This window comes from Paracoccidioides lutzii (assembly GCF_000150705.2).
Source record: "Paracoccidioides lutzii Pb01 unplaced genomic scaffold supercont2.41, whole genome shotgun sequence".
Classification (NCBI taxonomy): Eukaryota; Fungi; Ascomycota; class Eurotiomycetes; order Onygenales; family Ajellomycetaceae; genus Paracoccidioides; species Paracoccidioides lutzii.
In genome coordinates this window covers 48085-69056 of record NW_015440987.1, presented here as the reverse complement: position 1 = coordinate 69056, position 20972 = coordinate 48085, and the positions used below count along the sequence as shown (strand labels likewise).

The 20972-nt window shown below is 45.9% G+C and overlaps 6 protein-coding genes across 6 annotated transcripts; 4 read left to right on the top strand and 2 right to left on the bottom strand.

Annotated features, from left to right (window-relative positions):
- Positions 1–2610: 2610 nt before the first annotated feature.
- PAAG_08626 (hypothetical protein) lies at positions 2611–3825 on the top strand (the record flags this gene model as incomplete). The annotated part of the gene is made up of 1 exon (XM_002789411.2): positions 2611–3825. One exon carries the CDS (start codon positions 2611–2613, stop codon positions 3823–3825), a length of 1215 nt encoding a protein of 404 aa, XP_002789457.2.
- Positions 3826–6812: 2987 nt separating this feature from the next.
- On the bottom strand, positions 6813–8096 carry PAAG_08624 (UDP-galactose transporter; the record flags this gene model as incomplete). Its single annotated transcript, XM_015846570.1, has 2 exons — positions 6813–7887; positions 7948–8096. 2 exons carry the CDS (start codon positions 8094–8096, stop codon positions 6813–6815), a joined length of 1224 nt encoding a protein of 407 aa, XP_015701367.1.
- An 861-nt stretch (positions 8097–8957) lies between these two features.
- PAAG_08623 (hypothetical protein) lies at positions 8958–9614 on the top strand (the record flags this gene model as incomplete). The annotated part of the gene is made up of 1 exon (XM_002789408.2): positions 8958–9614. The coding sequence occupies one exon, from the start codon at positions 8958–8960 to the stop codon at positions 9612–9614; it is 657 nt and encodes a 218-aa protein (XP_002789454.1).
- Positions 9615–10331: 717 nt separating this feature from the next.
- Positions 10332–15061, bottom strand: PAAG_08622 (transcription factor SipA3; the record flags this gene model as incomplete). Its single annotated transcript, XM_015846569.1, has 7 exons — positions 10332–10767; positions 10876–11425; positions 11499–11720; positions 11923–12853; positions 12928–14466; positions 14562–14925; positions 15006–15061. The coding sequence occupies 7 exons, from the start codon at positions 15059–15061 to the stop codon at positions 10332–10334; spliced, it is 4098 nt and encodes a 1365-aa protein (XP_015701366.1).
- Positions 15062–15604: 543 nt separating this feature from the next.
- PAAG_08621 (ribosome biogenesis protein Kri1) lies at positions 15605–17639 on the top strand (the record flags this gene model as incomplete). Its single annotated transcript, XM_002789406.1, has 2 exons — positions 15605–15779; positions 15856–17639. The coding sequence occupies 2 exons, from the start codon at positions 15605–15607 to the stop codon at positions 17637–17639; spliced, it is 1959 nt and encodes a 652-aa protein (XP_002789452.1).
- Positions 17640–18619: 980 nt separating this feature from the next.
- On the top strand, positions 18620–20213 carry PAAG_08620 (ADP/ATP carrier protein; the record flags this gene model as incomplete). The annotated part of the gene is made up of 6 exons (XM_002789405.2): positions 18620–18652; positions 18891–18912; positions 19052–19128; positions 19233–19478; positions 19572–19949; positions 20040–20213. The coding sequence occupies 6 exons, from the start codon at positions 18620–18622 to the stop codon at positions 20211–20213; spliced, it is 930 nt and encodes a 309-aa protein (XP_002789451.1).
- Positions 20214–20972: the final 759 nt, after the last annotated feature.

Below are 20972 nucleotides of genomic sequence, written 5' to 3'. Positions count from 1 at the left end.
ACTTCCAGGTCCAATCCAACTGACCTATGGAAGGCTGGGGATTTTCAGCATGGGAATTGCGTCCATTGTAAGACCAGAAAGCTGTGGAATGTTTCAACGGAGAGGTTCCGTAGCGAAAATGGGACGTTGGGTGAGATGATTTACCTTCTGCCCAGGAACTAAGCCACGATGTTCGCGTCCGTTGGTTTGTGTGTGAGAGAGCTGTGTCCTGCTGTTTTCATGCACTTCTAATTCAATGAGAGCGCTTGTCTAGAGCTTCTTCCATCTACCCGGTTATCTGCACCACTATCATCATCGCCTTTGAATCCGTTGTGGCCTTCTGTTGTGCCACTGCAACGCGAAGCAAATAGAGGAAAGAAAAAAGCAAAATTTCTTGTTACGTGGGGTGGAAGTAAACGTGCAAGTCCATACCTGCCTCTGCAAAATGAAATCCGCTTGGGCTATCAGAAGAAAGGTCTGTACCCAGGTACTCCGTGTATTTAGCTCGTCAATCACCATACCGCTTAATTCAAGAGACGTCCCTTTCGGGGACCTGTTCGTGAGTCTTATTTCTCATACAGCGCATAAACAACATAGGATTAAAGGGTTTACTCTCCTAATTATTTGTTTTTCATTTCCTGGGTTCAATTCTGTTTCTTTTTCTTGCCGGGAAACAAAATGACCAGCTTGCATGTCGACATGGTTTGGATGTTTATAACCAGGAGGTCGCATAAAAGTTGCACCCTCCGAGCCAATTCTGATGACATTTGCGCAGATGCAGCCTGCCCATTGGTAGGTTATTTGAATCCCCTTGCTAGTCTTCAGGCAGGAGGCTGTTTTGAGCTTATGCTTAAAGCAGAAAAGAGGCCATGTAACCACCTGGCAGCAAGGTTTCTGTAAACCAATTGTTACAATATTACTGATCGATCGTAATAATTCCAGTCAGCTTCCTAATTGCATATTGGATTCTGGTTCATGGAATTGATGGTTGTGCTTTGTTGAGCTGATGAAAGTGTTTGGCGCGTGCACGATCCGCGGGTAGATAACTACCTGGTAGTAGACTGATGCTTTGGTAAACCGGTCATTCTGATCTACCAAGTAGGACTCCAAGATAAAGGCTGATAATCTGGTTGTGTCCTAAAAATACCGCTGTCATTCGGAGGAGGCATGACCGCATCGAGAAACGGGTCTCGCCATGCAGGACAGGGATTGTAGTAAAAAGTGAGGTAAAATGAGATTATTATTGCTCTTGTGATGCTTGCCGACTTCCTCCAAGGTTGATTTGATGGTTATTCCCCCTTCCTGCTCCCTAAAACCAGTGACTTTTTCATAAAGACTTTGGTAACTGGCTGATCGGCCTGCCTTTCGTCAAGGATGGTTTCACAACATCTAGAGAACTAGTCGGCGTGATTCGCTGTCCCGCCATTCTGGAAATATTCTTCTCTTCTCCGCAGATAGCTTCCTCTTGTGTGGAACGTTGGAAAGCTAACTCTCAAGGTTCTCTTTTCACAAACACCTTTGCGTGATCAAGAAGGCCAGACCCTGGCCAATTTTCCCTTGGTCGTTATGTATTTACTGGAATTGCCATGACGATGACTCTCCCCGTCAAGGTGAATCATCCTGAGAAGCATTCCGTAATTAAATAGCATCGGAGTTCTCTGTCTCCCTCTCTCTAATTTGCCTCCACCGGCTTGGGCAACATATCAATGCAAGAAGAAATATTGCGAGACTAACGATTTTGTCGATAATACCATACGTAGATTACCGGGACGTGGAAGACAATGAGGCATGGTAACTCTGGGGACTAACCGATTGGCCCACCCAGGGTGACCCCCAACTCAACACAAACCTTAGGTGTGAAATCAAAACCATCTCCCAGTCAGCTCATATCAGACTGTCTGTGGGAAGCAGACGAGACTTGGAAAGGATGACAATAAATAATCAAATGCGCATAACGAAAACGATGAAGATAAAGTAACACAGCCAAAATAGGGGAACTGACTGATCTACATATTGACCTCATTTTTGTATTTCTTGGATCCTCTTGTCGTTTTCCGCCGGTTCTCACTCTCTCTCCCTCTTTTTTTTTTTTTTTTTTTTTTTTTTTTTTTTTTTTTTTGCATGAAAAACAATCCACGCATATCGTTTGCAGTCGATTCCTTATCTTTACCGGTAATTGATTGCACATATCAAGACTGGTTCGCTCTTCTTGCCACACATCACATATGATAACCACCCCTTATAACGACCTGACCGTTATTAATTTTGCTCCAATTCGCTCTTGTTGTGCTTCTGCTGCCTCTTTTTCTCTAACCTCACCGGCAGATTGTCGGTTTTCTTTTCTTTTCTTGTTTAGACCTGTCAAATCCGGCAAATCTCCAATCAATGCCTATACCATCACCTAGGGCATGCATTTGACGTGTACGACATGGACGTATCCCGACTCTGATGTTCAGACCTAATTCTTCATCTGCTTGTTCGAATCCAACTTCTCGCTCGCGGGCCCACACAAGCAACTTCACCCTGCCGCTTCCAGCAGAGTTGGCTCTTCCGACAGGTGAATGCCTCTTTATATTACTCCATCCATCTGTTCCTGACCAGCGCTGCTCGTGTCAAGGATTTCGGCGGAATATGTCCTCCCTAGGCCCTACTTGCGAATGTGGCCATCAAGCATGTTACCATGCACCGGGTGACAGGGTGAGCAGTTTTCTGGCTCAGCAGCCGGCCTCACCACCAGTGCTACCGACGAAGATGGCTCTGCTAGAGCGGATCTGTCGGCTAGAGGAGCAGCACAGACATGATCGTAGGCTTTGGGAAGAGGAATTGAAAGAGGAAAGACGCGCACGCCGTGAAGATACTAGGGTTCTAAGGGAGGCTATGCATTCGTTTTATAAGTTTATGGAGGGGGAGGTACCACGCAAGTTTGCCGCTGTTGATGATAAAACTGACAGCTTGTTGGATCATGTGTCGAGGTTGGAGGAGAGGATTACCATAATTGATGATTCAACTATGACTTTAGAGAACCGTGTTTCGGATCTTGAAGTTGATGAGGATGAGGATGATGATAATGGTTGCAGTGATGAGAGTCATAATGTTGAGATGGAAACCGAAGAATCGAACGAGCACGAACAAAGGGGTGATGAAAATCTGAACCCTACTCGGGCCATGCGAAAATCGTCAAAGAGGGAGCCTGTTCCTATCAAGAAGGGAACAACCTGCCCCGAACTAAACAGTACGTCTCGGTTCGAGGATGCTTGCCCTTACAGAACTTCCATGGCACCTCCCAAACGTCCGGCCGGTTTAGAATTCCACCCAGCTAGTCTCTCCATACCGAGTAGCTCAAAATCACCAAGGAAGGCCGATATTAGGCCTCCAAGCCCTACCGCGATATCCACTTTCCCCCTAGATCTTGTTGAGACCTATTCCGCTGCTACCGGCACCCACACATATGTCCACAAACTAACATCCCCACCTCGCGATTTTGTCTCTCCGATCCTCCCCAAGCCAGAAACTCCAACGTGTAAACCCATGTTCCACGGGACCGTCCATACTGAAATGGTTCCTCTCGTCAAATCACCCATTTCCCAATCATCTTCTGCCAAACACAACGAAGACTTCAGTGCCTCAGAGAGTCAGAAACTATGCTGCGTGGTATATCCTGTGGACACCGACCAGTTTTTTGGGCCATACTGTGAATTGCCGAATTCCGTGTTGATGAAACGAAAATTCGAAGCGGGGGGGTACCAGCAAACCGAGATGGGGAGAGGCTTAACGAGGAGGGACCGGCCAAAGTTCATCCCAATACCGCCGCCACTATCACTGTCAGGCTCAGACCTTGAAGCCTGAATCAGGTTTCTGGAATGGAATATTCCATCATAAGTCCTTTGAGAGCAATCACAGCTGAGATGTGAATGATACGGTCTGTTCAACTCTCGCATTATCAAGCAACCTATCGCTTGATTGTGGCGCTCAGTCCTTCACTCCAGAGTAAAAAAAAGATAGATGCCAATTAATCAATACTCTAATGTAAGAGTCGACTATCACAATGCACATCTGCTTCCCTTTTCAAACCCATCTCTCAAGTGTTGCGAACTCTGAAGTGATTACAGTGATTTGTGTTTGCTCTATCCACGGTTACCCTATTCTCAACGAATCACGTGAAATTGTCCGATACCTTCCACCCTTGCATCCCGCTCCGCTCCGCTCTCCTCCTAACTCTGAACCAGCTCACCCCCCACCCGGGGCGCGGTGGCTCCCCTCCACACATTACGATCTCCGCTGACAGATATGTCGACATGTTAGGTATCCGTGGATCTCTCTCTCCCTTGGTAGCAGTGTTTACCTTGAAATGAATATTACGCCTTTTTATCTTCTTCTCATGTCAAATGCAGATCTTCTAAGATCATACCAACAAAACACCATCTATAGAACTCAGGGACACGTCTTGTTTCTTTTTCTCTTTCTTTTCTTTTCTTTTTTTCTTTCCAAGGACGTTTATTTTGTGAATCAGGCATTTTTCTCTCAGATTTCTCTTTCCTCCCCTTCCCCAATTTTTCATATCTACAACCCCGCACGTTTTGCTTAGTTAAAGTTATCCTTTCTACCCCCTTAACGATTCACTTCTGATTTCATTCTTCCTCATATCGCGCTCCGGGTGACACTCTCCTATATTCTATTTAGCAAATAGGGCGAGTCAAGGTATAGAATTTCCCTAGCATGGGTATGGTGTACATAAAAAGTATAGATGAAATATGAAATGTTTTTGTTTGCACTCCCTGTCCGGTTGTTTAAGTATGCTTGATTATATATCAATCCAATTAATAAGAAGGTATTATCTATCACTCCTTCACTTGTTTTCTTTTTACGTAAGGCACAAAATCTATGTGCTTCGTATGTAGTAGGAGTAATATAGGAGTGTCATGTGAAGCGATGTGGTCGCATAACTCTCAGCAAATCCGGCGCTCCTTATGCTGCAAATCTTGATAAGTGTAATATCAAAAGGTGGGGGAATAGTTCAAAAGAGCAAGGGTTAGGTATAAACATTGAAAAAAGGATTCCCAAAAAGCTCCGAAAAAAATATACCCCTCTCAATCTCCATCCGCATAAATTCTTCATCTTTCAATTCAACGCGTCTTATCTTCACCACCTTCTCAAAATGAACTCCCAGCGTGAAATATCTATTCAAAAAGCTATTGAAGAATTGGAAAATGGTTCTATTTCTTCTGTTAAAGCTGCAGCTGCAGCTTACAAGCTTCCACAAACCACTCTACGCGACTGATTAGCCGGCAGAAGCAACCGCAATATAGCTCATCAGCAGGCGCAAAGATTAAGTCCTGAACAAGAGAAATGCCTAGTTGCATGGATTCTAGATGAAGATGCCCAAACCCCATCCTCCCTCCCTGTCTACGAGAAATGGCCTCTCAAATTCTGAAGGTTAATGGAGATACTTGCTCCTCTTAAAAAAGAATAAACTGCTAGATTCTTAAAGTGCAATCCTAGCGTTTCTTCTTGTGCTGGTAAAAGAAAAGATGTCAAAAGTTCTATAACCCCTTTAATGAGACACAAACTCATTATAACATACAGACGGAGAATATATGGAATACGGATGAGCATGAAATAGCTCAAGGAGTCTGTTCAAAAGCTAGAGTGCTAGCTGAGTCAGGAAAGAAGTCAACCTATGTGGAAACTCCAGAGAATTGAGACTGGGTTTCAAGTATGGAAACTGTCAGTGCTGCTGATCAGTTTATCAAGCCCTTGATAATTTTTAAAGACAAATATCCTCAGGCCACTTGGTTAAAAGCTCGAGAAGTGCCAGATTGAGTGTATACTAGCTCTAAAAATTGATGGAACTCAAATAAGCTGGCAATCAGCTGGCTTAAGAAGATCTTTCTTCCTAAAACTGTGTCTGCAGTTTGAGGCTCTAGATTACTGCTTCTAGATGGTCACGAAGGTCATACAAGCATCGAATTTCTATGGCTTTGTCATACAAATAAGGTGCATGTAGTCTCTCTACCAGCACATTTCTCTCACATGCTGCAATCACTGAATTTATCTGTGTTTTCACCTATGAAATCCTACTATCAAGCTTTCATAGGGGATCTAATCTATCTGGAAGATTCAGCTCCAGTGAAGAAGTTAAGATTTATCAGGCCTATCCAGTGGCACGTTCAAAAACTTTAAATCCAATGAGAATATGGAATGGATGGAAAGCAGCTGAACTGGTGCCTTGAAATTCTGCTAAGGCATTGAACCTAAAATGGTAGACCCCCTACTAACTCCCCCCTGAAATTCTCAGCACATATATATGGCTTTACAGCAGTTGGAATGTTGATGGAATATTGAACTGAAGTCAAAAGACCTTCTTACACAAAGTTAGTAAGGCTATTGAAGGCTTGAATGCTCAGCCAGGCAGCTCAGAAAGCTACAATTTATAAGCTTTCTAGTTAATTTTAAATATTAAAAAGAGAATTTTATTCTGATCCTAATAGAAAATTTGCTGATGTTGAAAACATTAAGGCTCTTCATGAAGCTGTTGTTTTGGAGGTCAGAAATGAGGCTAGAAAGCCAGAAATCCAAGTCAAAAAGACTGCAGCAGCAGTATTAGAAGTAGGTCTACAAGCATGTATGATAGAATGGCAGGCTTATTTGAATTCATGGAATTGTTGGGGTTTTTGATGAAGTAGCCAAGTTTTGAGAAGGTGGCGACTAGAGGAGGATGGCGAGTAGCCCAGGTTCCATCTTACTCAAGGAAAACAAAACAAATACACCTCTATTTGGTGATCTATCAATCTCACTCTTTTGTACAGATACATAAGTATATAGGTCCTATTCGTTTAAATCTTTTTCTTGCCTTTATTGTTGTCCAGCTTCTCTTTGTCCGCCAACTTCTTCGCCTTCTCCCATTTCTGCACCAACCCCTCCGCTCCAATCCCCCCGAACACTAGCCCAACACCTATCCACTGCCCGCCGCTCAAACGATGACCGAACCACATCACACTCAAGAGCATTGTAAGCATCTTCCTAGTCACGGTAACTGTAACAAGCAGTAATGAGGAGAAGCGCGCAAGAGTGTGGAAGATGAATAACTGGCCAATTGCACCGCAAGTGGCGAAGGCAATGACATCCTTTATCGCGGTTGGGTGGCGAGATAAGAAAGCAAGTGCAGAGGATAGTTCAGAGGTATCCGATAGGTCGATGGGGAGGGGCATGAGTGGGAGGATTGAGGTGGATATATGCGGTGTGACAAGAAGGTAGGTGGCTGTTAGGAGTGTGGAAAGAAGATTGTGTGCCACCATCATCTGCGGGCCGGTAAAGCGGGTGTATAGCTTCGGTGAGGAGAAGATGTGATCTTGGGTGGTGTTTGTGAGACCGTCCAGAAGGAGATTTATGGAAAGAAGGAAGAGGCCGTAGAGGGAGGAACCGTTTCCATTGTTATGGTTGTTCTTCTTTTTACTGGACGTGGGGTGGTGGAGGGTAAATGTTGCGACGCCAATGGTTACTAGGAGAATGACGCCGTACTTATAAAGCGGGTAGCGTTTGCGGAAGATGGCGAGGTGGAGGAACATTACTGGGAGGAGTTTGCAGGACTTGGCGAGAATGAAGGTCAAATAGTCGATGTGGCCAAGGCTGGCGTAGCCAAAGGGCGAGGCGAGAGAGGAGGATATGCTGATGAGGATAAGCGGAAAGACGATGCGCCTGGTCGGAAAGACTGGGGGAAGTTTTCTGCCTTGCGGCGTGGAAAAGTAGAGATACACAAAGCCTGTAATGGCGGCAAAAAAGGACTGGATTGTGTTTAGGACGACAGGAAACTTCCATCGTTCTGTTGGTGGTTTGACGTTCTCTGCGGTAGGGGGTGAGATGGGGAAGGCAGTGGTAGTGATGGCTTCTTGAAGGACACCCCACGACAAACTTCAAATAATTACAACCGTTAGCTTTTGCATGTTGAATGAAGTAGGCAACCTTTCTTACAATGAAGCATATATTCCCCCGACACATAAAACCAATTGAAGAAGACCGGCGTCTGGGGAATGCCGACCAACCTTCTTCGAAGGTTGGTTGGAAGCGACACCATTGGTCTGCCGGGCATCAGGTTCTGGGAGATTTGGAAGTTCGTTCATGATCCCGGACGAGGGAGCCCTTTGCAAGGGAGCCTTTTGTTTTTGACGCGCCACGGTGACTTTAATTAATGGAGCATTAAATTAATTTCGCAAGAAGGGCGGTGGAGAGAAAGAAGTATTACAAAATGGAGACGATATGAAGCGACGGGAGAGATACGCAGATCTGCTCCATAGAGTGCTGGATTATGGTAGACAACAGGAAAACCTCTAGAACCAAAAAAAAATAGGGTTGTTGGAGAGCAGCACAACCCGCACGTCGAATGGAGGAGAAATGGGGTATATTGGGGTAAATAAATCTTAGACGAACTATTGTTAAATGGAGGCTATCCGCAAATTTAAGCTTGAGGTTGTTGATGCCATCTGTTCTATTCGCGGGCTGCGGAGTTTACCTAAGCAGCCCGCCGATGAGGTCTTGGCTTCGTTCCCCCACTCGACAGCTTCCAACCAGCATCGGAGGTCGCTTGGTTGATCTCCACTGCTTCTCGAAATGTCAACCGTCGGTTGAACCATCCACTCCATGACTCAGTTTCAATAATAGGCATTGTTGACATATAACCAATTGCCCATTTGTTTTTAAAAAAAAAAAAAAAAAAAAAAAAAAGAAAAAAAAAAGAGCTCTATATTGCACTACATTGGATTCATGCTGCTGACAACTTCCATTTGGCCTACAACGCTACAAACTTTGTCCAGGCGCGTAGCTCATCATCTTGAGACCAGCTTACAGACACCAGAGACTGAGGAGCAGAGCTTGAAATATCTGCACACCAAAGTCAAGACCCAACCCTCCCCTCAGTCACCTCAAATTTATCTTCCCATAACCTCCCCGCCACTCCGCACTGTGTGCTACTCCATACACCCATCATGCCGCCCGGCACAGTGACACCTCCCTTCCCCTCTGCCCTATCAACCCTTACACACCCCACCTCCCAAAACCCAATAAGCTCCTTAACCACTCAAATTCAACACAACCTCCAATACCAACACCGTTGGACATCACTGCGCATCCACTCTCCTCACACCCTCTCCCCAAGCCAAAACATAACCCTCATATCCGGCCTTCCCCCACAAACCCTCTACACCCACCAGGACGAACAAGCATACATGCTCGAGCACGGAATTAACCCAGATGACGTCCCTACGGAGCGTGAGTGGGTTATACCGACGGCGCAAGGGCAGGCGTGGAGTTTGAGGCAATTAGCAGAGTGTTTTGACGTGATACCATTGCCCGATAGCAAGCATGCGGAAGGGGTTGAGAACGTTGTCGGAATGACGGTGGAGAAAGGCGGCGATAGCAGAAGCAATGGGATTTCAGAAGTAAAGAGTGGAGAAGGCAAGGGGATGAAGACGGAAAAGAAGAGTAAGGAAGAGATATTTGCGGAATATCAACGGCGGAAAAGGGGGAAGGAGTGGGGCGGGAAGAGGGCTTTGTTGGCCATGGTGGATAGGGGCAAGGGCGGGGATGGGACGGTGGTTTACTACGTTGTGCTCGAAGGGAGTGTGAAGCCTAGGCAAAATTGAGGTGCTTGATGGTTTATAAATAAAAAGAAACCGCGGTTGCTGATATCCGTTCTCCCCCGTTTTTGTTGGTGGAGGGGTTCACCTTGACCACTTGGTTTCAAAAACCCCACCTCCAGCGATATTGTTGCCTGGACCTGTCGTTGGATGTCAACCGCAAATTCATGTCAAGAGGATACGAGCCTATATCTTTTGAATCTGTATCTGGATTTGCTCGCAAAAGAGCTGTAGAGTAGGCGTTTCCTTCAATCCCGGTCCCCATGAATGCACGCCACCAGAAATACCGGAATGAAACATCACTGTCTCACAAAGAAAGGGCCTTCGATACCTCCAAAATATCGGGTCGAAATTAAAAGCTATACATCTATCTATTCGTTAAAGATATTCCGTCCGAAAAGAATAAGGAATAAAGATATACTCTTCGCAGCTTCAAAGGGGTAGAAAAAAACGATGGTACGATCTCTCCCCCAACAAACCCATAATTAAAAAAAAAAACACCCCCATACAAAATTCTGTCATTAAGTCATCCGCCATGTTCCCCTGAACACCACCTTAGCTGGGTATCACATACTGCCCAATCCAAAACCGAAACAAAGAAAAGCTGTGAAAGCAAAATTAAAAAAAAAAAAAAAAAAAAAAAAAAAAAAAGGAAATGGGCCAGGAGAAATGTGCCAGAGCCTCAGATACATGTATATATACATATATAACATCAGCAACCCCTTATTGACCAAGCGTCCTCTCCAACTCCCTCTGACAACTCAAACAATAATCTGTATACCAATGCCAGATATCATCTATCTCCGCCGCAGCAAACCGTTTCCCAAAACCCATAACAATTTCGTCAGTGTCACCATTGCTCCTGTTATCGCTATTTTTTCCCTGTTCACGATCTTTCAACATAACTTCAATGATGTGGCACCTTTCCGTCTCCTGTTGAAGCCACCGTTCCCACTCAACTTGCACCACCTCTTTTTCTATCCGGTTCACTACCCTTAATGCAACGAGGAGGTTGTGCCGGTAAACCCCCAGACGATCCCTGGTACGTTGGAGCTGCTGTGCTGCTTGTTTTGCTTTTGTGTCCCGGCCAGCGGAAGGTTTAAGGAACCACGATATATCTGTGGCTTTTAGCGCGTTGTTTTCCTGGAAAGTTGCAAAGCTAGAATAGATAACCAGAATCAGCGACTGTGGGGTGCATGTGGCCGAATATAACAAGCTGTGAAATGAATGAACTGTGGACAATATGAGAAAATATCAATAAACCTACCAGGAGCTTGAGTTGTTCATTTCGATCCCACTCGCATTGGCAATCACAGCATCCATATCCTTAATATACACCGCCTTGCTCATAATGGTATTAGGCCCAACCCCAATCCGGCTCATAAAATTGCCTGCATTGCGCTCTTGCCACCATTCAAGCGTATCATTGTACGAATGGAACCCATTGATGAGAACACTGAACAGAAGTAGCAAGAGTATAATGCTGTGCGCACTGAATGCTTTCCATACCCATCTAATGAGTGCCCAGAACCATATCATAAAGGAGGAAACTGCGCTCTGCAGCAAGGACCCGGACGTCTCTAGGAGTAGTGGGATGACGCCGCTCTGTCTGAGAGGCCGGCGAAGTCTTGATTTCAAAATTTGTAAGTCTTCGGTGAACTCAGTTACATGACTTTGGCGACCTATGTGGCCAAATTGGGCAATAGCCCTTTTCGTCTGGTTATGGGGGCCGAGTCTTTTAACATCTTCAGAGACAAGGTCCACAAGATCAAGTGCATCTTGCTCAAGATCGTTCATGGCTTGCCTGTCGATTATACCTTAATTCACAATGTAAGTTATTCTTAAGTCGGGCACGAAAATCTAGGACATAGGGCAAAAGTGTCAACTTACTTCGGATAAGGTATGGTTCCCATAACCATTCAACTTTAGTGAATATGGCAAGTTTACATCTGGACTTCGAAACATGGGTAATAACAATCTTGCTAACCAGCCTGAAATAACGTTTGAATGGGAGATGCCAGGGTGTCCGTTTGTCCGTAACAACGTAGCATAAGTGGCCATTCTGAACATCAATAATCTGATAGTCAGATACGTCAGTGAGTCGAAACCGTCCTATAATAAAAATTGTTAACTGGGATCCTATTATGGGGTACGAAATTTGAACTTACCGAACGTATCAGCCATCTTTATCTGATATTGTATATCACGTCTCATATGCGCACCATGGCGATTCGACCAGGGTCCCAGTTTAATGTCTTTGTATCACCATATTAGCTAATGCTCTTCCCCACGCATGGGAAGATACATAACTTACTTTGGGCTCTCCGTTGATGTTGCAGCAGCTGCCAAACAACAGTTCTATCCCCGAAAAGGATATGAAACAAGGCTTTCGCGCTGACGTCAAAGATTTTCTCCGCAGCCAAATTAGGAGCTCCCTGAGGCACATATTCCACCGGGTGAGATGGTAACTTAAGTCGAGGTACGTCGAGATGATGGTTATTATGACGGCCCAACTTGCCTTTATGCATATCCAGGCTCTTGTCGATGTGTATTGCCGGCTTGAAAAGTGACTCTGGACGTTTGCCGGTGGCATCATGCGTTCCATCAATTGGGGTGTTTGGGGACACATCCTCCCAGCTCTCCGCACTAGGCGTCCTAGGAATATCCTGTTCCATTTTCACCAGGGTTTTGAATATGGCTTCAAGGTTAGCTGGCTCTTTTGCAGATGTCATCGTAATAAGGTAATTCAATCGCTTTTGAATTAGCTTCCACGGCTCCAGAAATGTTTTTATGGTAAGTCGTCCTGGAATATCGCTTCCTTGGTCAGGGGCCAGGTGAAGGAATAAGAAATCGCAATCTCTACCCGGAGCGGCCGTGACTTCCGTTATAAGATCAAGACTGACACAGTTTATCAGCACAAGATTGAAATGATTGCTGTAAAAGTAGATATTTTTCGTCGTGACAAAAGCTCGTCCAGGGAAGTCATGCTGGCCATTCGGGCTAAAACTTGCTCGGAATACAAAAACAAGAGCCTCATCCGCTGGTACGCCAGGTAAAAGGAGCCGGAACTGGGAGTCGTGTGGTTTTAACTGTGCGGGATAATAACTGGGGTACTCATATGTGACTGCAGCGCTGTCCTCTATGGCGCCTGAGTCGCCGCCACCAAGACTGACGGTTTGCCGGTGCTGAGGACCAGTTGGTGGTGCAGTGGTGTTGCCTGATGAAGTATTGACGGAACCGCTGGGCTAGAATGCAGTTATCTAGGTTAGGTGAATGCACACAGCCGCTGTTAAACATGTGGACAATCGAAAAAGCATACCTGGCTATTAGTCTTCCCAGCTGAGGTAGATAATTTTTTACGCTCCAGCTTGTTCACATACCCCCAATTTGAACTTCCCCAAAGGTTTGCCAGTATACCGTTTGGTATCCCTACCAGCCCGTCTGACATTCTTATCCCAACTCCCCTTTCACTACTTACAATTACTGCTGCTCTACTCATACTAGTTGGGGCGGGAGGATTCGCCAACGTTGGCGGCGCGAGAGTGCCAATGGGTGAATCTCGAGCATTGTAGTTACTGGTCACCAGAGTTTTGGGTTTATTTTCGATTTCGGAGGCGGTAACTGATAAAGATGCGTTTAGAGGTAGAAGAGTGTGACTGGCAGATATTAGGCTAGCTATCCCGGGTGAACTAGATGGTAGCGACGAAGTTGCAGACTGCTGTAAGCCTGTTGCTGCGCGGCGGTGAATGTCAAGCTTCTGAATGAGCCTAGATCCATGGTCTCTCCCACCCTCCATCTCACGATCGAGGGTTGTTGATCGCCTTGCAACTGGAAACTCGGTACTATTTCGCACAGCCAGGCCGTCTCGATCAGTAGCTTGAACTGTTGAGCATCGGTCGAGAATGGAAGAAGACTCATCATTTGCGTTGGGCGTGAGGGACTCCAAGCTATCTGCAGCAAACTCAGGTGCAGGCGGTTGGGAAATTGAGAATGCTGGGTCTTGGGCTGAGGGCTTTCCAGGCAAAGGGGTAGGGCTGGGGCTATCGAGGGCTTTTCGCTTAGCCGCTTCGAAAGATCCGATCCATTCCGTGAGCTCCCTCTGAGTCTCAGCTTGTAGCATTATGGTATTATTTTTAGTCTTCACCTCAAAGCAAAATCGGCGTTCCTCCTGGAACGCAGGACGAATACTACATAGGAGAACCCCTATTCTCTCACTCTCCTCCACACCACCTGTTCGAGAACCTTGTACTAGACAGCCAAAAACACCACTGTTTAGAAAGGTCCAGCGCCGGACCCATGCTGTTCTCGCCGGTTTCCCCGTTAAGATTCTCAAGTTCAGCCATCCTTGCTTTTGGGGAGAGAAACTGTGGTCCTTTGCCATTTTAAGGGGAGTGGGACCATGCGATCCAAGGTGCGGTACCGTAGAGACCGAGTAATCGTCAAGTTCACGAGAGGGGCGAACCGCGAGCTCAGCTGCTTCTTCGATCTGCTTCCGCGCAGCCAGCAGATCACGCTTTGACAACTTCTCGCTCGTCTCCATCTCATGCGTCCAACCTTTTATGCGGTCCATCTCCTGGCCATATTTTAAATAGGTTGAAGAATTGTTATCCCGCAAAATCTTAAACTCCCTCCACTGATCGAAAGAAATGCGGACTATGAGCTTATCGAGGGTATTCTTTATCTGAGGTGCTTGAATGCAAAAGTCCATCGAAGCCTTTAAGTAAGCCTTATGAGCTTCATGCAACTGGAACGCATCTTCTCGCAGCGATGAAGGCTCTTTGGATTTGCCCTGGGCGGAATATTTGGCCTGTAAGCTGTCATGCTGTTTCTGGGCTAGCTCAAGCGTACGACGAGTTTCCTGACATAACCGGATAGAGTTAATAAATAAACAATTAACGCCTAAGCGGGGTCATAACGGGGGGAAATAATAACAACGAGCGAGAAGCCGCTAACCTTGAACTGCCGCAGATCATTCTGGATAAACGCTCGAATAGGCTCAGTAATCAAACTGTCCGACTTCTTGACATTTGACAACACTCCAGCCCAGAAATCTTTCACGCTTTCTCCACACCGCTTCAACGCAAGTAAAGCATAATCATGATCGACGACAGCTTCCGAGATGGCTACTGGAGCTGGGATGGAGGATATGAAGTTGTTGGCCACGGCTTCGAGCGACGAGAGCTCCGAACCCAGCTTCCCGGCACTCCTAGCATATCCGTCCAGCCATTTCTCGACTAAATCGATCTGTTCGGCAAAGTGAACTGCTGAAGCGCGAAAAGTTGGGGAGTCGAGGGCAGCCTCCTTTAAGCCAACCGGGCTGGATGTAAAATCCGTGTTAGCACCTGGAAACCTACATAGACAGATACACGCATGCACGACATGATAAACGTAACATACATAGCATTAATAACATTCCCATCCTGGGGAAGAGAGGATGCTGGAGGGGACGACATCTAGCAGAGTATCATAGGTTTGCAGACCGCTGTGTTTTCGTAGATGGAATGAGGGAGGCGCATTCATAAACGCCCCCCCGATGCAATTAGAAGATAGGCCACATGGCAAAGATATACACTTGCAGGAGGAATATATATAGTAAGAAGTAAGACATAGAAGAGAAGAGCAAGAGAAGAATGTTGTCGGATTGGTGTAGTGGTTGGTGGTATGTCGTTGTGGTGTAGAGCCGTCAATGGCGCGCGCGCTCTTAGGCTGTATCCGCCTTTCCACAGCGTCACTTTTCGCTAATGGCCGAACCGCTGCTGGCTTCTTCTGCTATTGGCCACTAAGGATTAAGCTCACTCCACAAACAGTGCAAAGAAATGAAATACGAAAAAAGGACCTAAGCCCCACCAGGAATAAATAAATGTATGACTACTATCAGCGCTAATAAATTGTTGACAACAGGGTTCTTTTGCTGTATTTTCACTTTAACCTTTTGTGATTATTGCCCACCTGTCCCGGTTCTCTTAAAAAGAGGATCGGTTCTTCTGCGTTAAAACATGGAGCCACCGGCCAAAAAGCAGAAAAAGCTGCTGATGGACGATGACAGCGCTGACGACAGCAGCGACGACGGAGGAGCTCTGTTGGGCAACGGTGAAAATGTGGGATTCAAAATAAACGAGGAGTATGCCAAACGGTTTGAATACAACAAGAAGAGAGAGGAATTACAACAATGTGCGTTTGGTCCCCTTGTTTTTACTCTAATTCTACTTTTCTAGAATTGGAAATTGTCTTACCTGAAAAATTGCAGTGGAGGACAAATACGGAAAATCAGTCGGTCTTGGGAAGCGAAAAACGACAGGAGACTCTTCCACCGAATCAGACGGATCAGAAGGCTCCTTATCCGAGTCTGAAGAAGAAGACGACGAAGGAGTGCTGGCAACCGAAGCCCTCGACCGCGAAATCTTCGACACCCTGAACGCCATTCGCTCCAAGGACCCCAGGGTCTACGATGCCAATGTGAAATTCTACAAGGAAATCAAAGAAATTGATGAGGAGACGGCTAGATCGGATAAGAAGGAGAAGCCGATGCTCCTACGGGATTACCACAGGGAGAATTTGTTGCGTGGTGCAAATGATGAGAAGGATGAGGATGCGCCAAAAACGTTTGTACAGGAACAAGAAGAGCTAAAACGGGAGATTATTAAAGAAATGCATAATAACGGAGATGAGGACGAGGACGAGGATGAGGATGGTGATTTTCTCATCCCAAAGACAAAGCCAACATTTCCGAATGCTGCTGCTACTTCTACGAAGCCTGTACAATTAGATGTCGAATCTGCGGATAAGGATCCGGAAGCTTTCTTATCCGACTTCCTGGCTGCCAGAGCCTGGGTTCCTACAGAACGATCAAATTTCCAGCCTTTTGAATCTGACGACGAGGAAGAAGAACAAAAGGCGGAGATTTTTGAGGAGGCCTATAACTTCCGATTCGAGGATCCTAACAAACTAAACGAGGCATTGGTCACCCATTCCCGAGACACTACTTCCAAATTCTCGGTTAGGAGGGAAGAGCTAAGCGGCAGGAAGAAGAAGAGAGAGGCTGAGAGGCTAAGGAAGGAAGATGAGAAGAAGCAACGAGAAGCGGAGCGCAACCGTCTCCGGAAGCTGAAGATTGAACAGATTGGAGAGAAGATTGAGAAGATCAAGGCTGCGTCTGGGCTTAAGACTTCTGATTTCAGTGAGGAGGATTGGGCGCGTTTCCTTGACGATGGATGGGATGATGCGAAGTGGGAAGAGGAGATGAGGAAGAAGTTTGATGAGAAGTACTATGCTGAGAGGGAGGGTAGTGATGTTGAGGACGATGGCGCTTCCGGTAAACGAAAGTTGAAAAAACCCAAGTGGGATGATGATATCGACATCAAGGACTTGGTCCCTGACTTTGATGACGAAGAGAAAGTGAAAGTTCAGCTTAGTGATATTGGCATGCAAGACGATGGAGAAAACGATAACTACGAGGATGTTGACATGGACGACGAGGACGAGGATACCACTGAATCCAAGTCCCATAAAAATAAGAAGAAGAAGGCACTACAGGACAAAAAGGAGAAACAAAAAGAATCAAGAAAAGAGCGCCGCAAAATCGAACAGCTCGTCGACCGCAGCCTTGACCTAGATCTTGCCACCGCTCAACTCCCAGGCTCCTCGAAGAAGTACAGCGGCCTCTTCCGCTACCGAGAAACGTCACCCATGAGCTTTGGGCTGACTGCCCGAGACATCCTCATGGCGGATGACAGCCAATTGAACCAGTTTGTCGGGCTGAAGAAACTGGCGTCGTTCCGGGACCCGGAGAGGAAGAGGCGCGACCTGAAGAAGATGGGGAAGAAGGCCAGGCTACGACAGTGGCGCAAGGAGACATTTGGAGATGAGAATGGCTTCGCTGAAGAGTTTGCGCTGGCTCGGGCTTCGGCTGAGATACCGGACAAAAATGTTGCCGATAATAATAGGGAGAATAGGAGGGATGGTGAAAGGGGGATGGAGGTGGATATTCGGGAAGGTAAGAAGCGGCGGAAGCGGTCGAAGAAGAAGCACTAAAATGGGATGCGTTGCTATTGCTATGTTGCTATGTTGCTATGTTGCTGTGTTTTACTGTTTGGTACCTAACTAACTATATATCGATGGTGATTTTTAAGTTACGTCTTTATTCTGGTTCATTGGAAAAGTTTAACTACATGGGAGATGGTAAAGATGCACGCCAATCAGACGAGGGATGTTAGGATTTGATCAGAGATCTGGGCTGTATGAAGCATGAACCGGGTCATTAATTATGTGTGTAAACAAGATAGCACCAAATAAAGATCTATTAATTATGTGTGCAAACAAGGACAGCATCCAAATAAAGATCTACCAAAGAAGAATACTCCACATTTTATATTGAAGTCATAGGAGCAAATAAGCAGCTTGAGCTTCATTATTGATGCTGTAATTATTCTCTGATGTGATTTACTTTTCGAGGAATGAGGGCGCAGGTTGTTTGGTAGTTACTCTGTATGAACACCGCAGAACAAGACAGTACAGATATCTGCCCCCACAGACGATCTTGGTCGAATCCCCTTTTTTTCGGCTAAAGATATACAGCCCACTCCCGCATAATTAAGTAAATTTTATCAAAAGAAAATAAATAAAAATAAACAAATAAATAAATAAAATAAAATAAAAAAATAAATATCCCACAGCAACCCATTTCCCAGCGTGGTCCGAGGTGGAGCCCTTCCCGCGATCGGAAAATGTCGGCTGTTGCAGCGTGTGGCCCAAAGCGGTTTAGCGCGCTAAAAATCCTTCTCCTGCCCTGCCAACCGCATTTATTCCGCTTCTCACTGCAAAATTTTTTTCTCCTTTCTCCTCTCTTCCATCTCCCGGTTTTGACCACCTCATCCATCCCTCCGCCATCCAGTCATCCCTCAGAGGCAGTCTCTTGTGGTTTTCCGCTTTCACTCTCTCAACCTCTACTCTCCCTCCAGACTTTCTTTTTTTTTTTTTTGGTTTCGCTATAGCGCTTCTTCACATCACACAAAATGGCTCAAGATAAGTCCTTTATGGGCATGCCCGTAAGTTATCCCCATGGCCCCCAATCAGAATCCCTCCGTCGATTTCCGCCACTTTAGGCACTGCGCATCATCGCTTCTGGTTACTTGCATGTCTTGGAAGGCCTTGGGAATTGATGATGCCCTGTTGTAGGGTTGAAAGATGCCCTCTCAACCCTTCGTTCATGACTTGTCCATGGGATCTCCCTTTCCATCGCAATTTCAAATTAGTGGCTAATGTATCCATTACTTTTCCCTGTAGGGCTTCGTCGTCGACTTCATGAGTATGTCCCCATATCCTTATCGCGTTTATTCCATGATAGCCACTGTCGCGGCATTGTACCACCATGATCCGTTGAACGCGTTGTGAACAATTTTAATTTTCGTCGAATGGGCTGGAACTAACATAATGCGACCTAACAGTGGGTGGAGTCTCCGCCGCCGTGTCGAAGACTGCTGCTGCCCCCATCGAGCGTATCAAGCTCCTCATTCAGAACCAAGTAAGTGGCCAAAGAAAATAAACGAAGAAATCAACACCATACCCAAACCCTAACCCTTAAATTTTAGTTAGAAATTGTAAATTGATCCTAACAGATTGTTTTAGGACGAGATGTTGAAGACTGGCCGTCTTGACCACAAATACAACGGCATCATGGACTGCTTCAGCCGGACTATGAAGAACGAGGGTATCGTCTCGCTGTGGAGAGGAAACACTGCCAACGTCATCCGTTACTTCCCTACCCAGGCCCTCAACTTTGCTTTCCGTGATACCTACAAATCCATGTTCAACTTCAAGAAAGAGAGGGATGGATATGCCAAGTGGATGGCTGGTAACTTGGCTTCTGGTGGTGTAAGTATTGACCATTGACATCACCATAATACGATAATACGAGGTTGCAACTCCACAGGAGCAATTCTAGAAAGTAATAACTTGATATGACAGGCTGCTGGTGCCACCTCTCTCCTCTTCGTCTACTCTCTCGACTACGCCCGTACCCGCCTTGCCAACGACGCCAAGAGTGCCAAGGGTACCGGTGAGCGTCAATTCAACGGCCTCGTAGATGTCTACAGAAAGACCCTCGCGTCTGATGGTATCGCTGGTCTCTACCGTGGTTTCGGTCCCTCCGTTCTTGGAATTGTTGTCTACCGTGGTTTGTACTTCGGCATGTACGACTCCATCAAGCCTGTCCTGCTTGTTGGTCCTCTTGAAGGCAGCTTCATCGCCTCGTTCTTGCTCGGCTGGGGTGTCACCACTGGTGCTGGTATTGCTTCTTATCCTCTGGACACTATCCGTCGTCGTATGATGATGACCTCTGGTGAGGTATGTATAATCCTCAAGTCACCCGCGTTGGATCCTTAACATAGCCGATCTTTCTTTGTGCTGATCCATAATCTTTTCTCAATCAAACAGGCCGTTAAATACTCTTCTTCTTTCGATGCCGCCCGACAGATTGCTGCCAAGGAAGGCGTCCGATCCTTCTTCAAGGGTGCCGGTGCTAACATCCTCCGTGGTGTTGCTGGAGCTGGTGTGCTCTCCATCTACGACCAGGTCCAGCTCCTCCTCTTCGGCAAGGCTTTCAAATAAGCGTATGTATTATTTATTAAATTCCTTCGATACTAATTCCTTGTGGTTGAGTGGATGGGCTGGGTTGTGGTGATGTGATGGGTGTGTGAAGGGGTTATGTGGGATGTGGGTGTGGATTTGAGGGGCTTGAGCGTTGTATGAGATGAGAGGCTCGAAGAAAAAAAAGATAGAAGAAATATGTGCGTCAAGATCAGTTTGATCTTGGAGCATTAAAGCAAATTTTTTTTTTTTTTTTCCTCCCTTTTTCACCTGTTGTAACTTTACTATACTGCTTGCGAGCTTTTCTTTCTCTGTACTTCCCTCTTGTTTGATTTTGGCATTCAATCAATTCTCTCTCACGTTTTCTTTTCTCTATATGTTTCCTAGCTGTTTTTTCCACCACAATTACCTGTGTCTGAATAGAGAATGTTCTTTGTGTTAAATGGGTCCAACAAGTAGAGATTTATTGTATTCATCCTTCAATGTTACTTCTGCTAGAATGTGGCAGCTACATTCCTGGAACTGTCAATACAGGTACTAGGATTTTGGAGTCCACGTGACTGATGACGTCAGCCTCAGATAGGTCTTTTGGACATTCTCTCAGTCATTATGTTCTACATCCATTTCAATTGTACGGTTCTATCATAGATTACTAGAATTGCAAGTCCACCAACATTTTCTCGCTGTTATTAAGTCATACTGCCCACCTCCAAGCGGACACATCTCAACAGACTGCATCTAGCAAACCAATGTCAACGGAGTCTAACTCCACTACGCAAG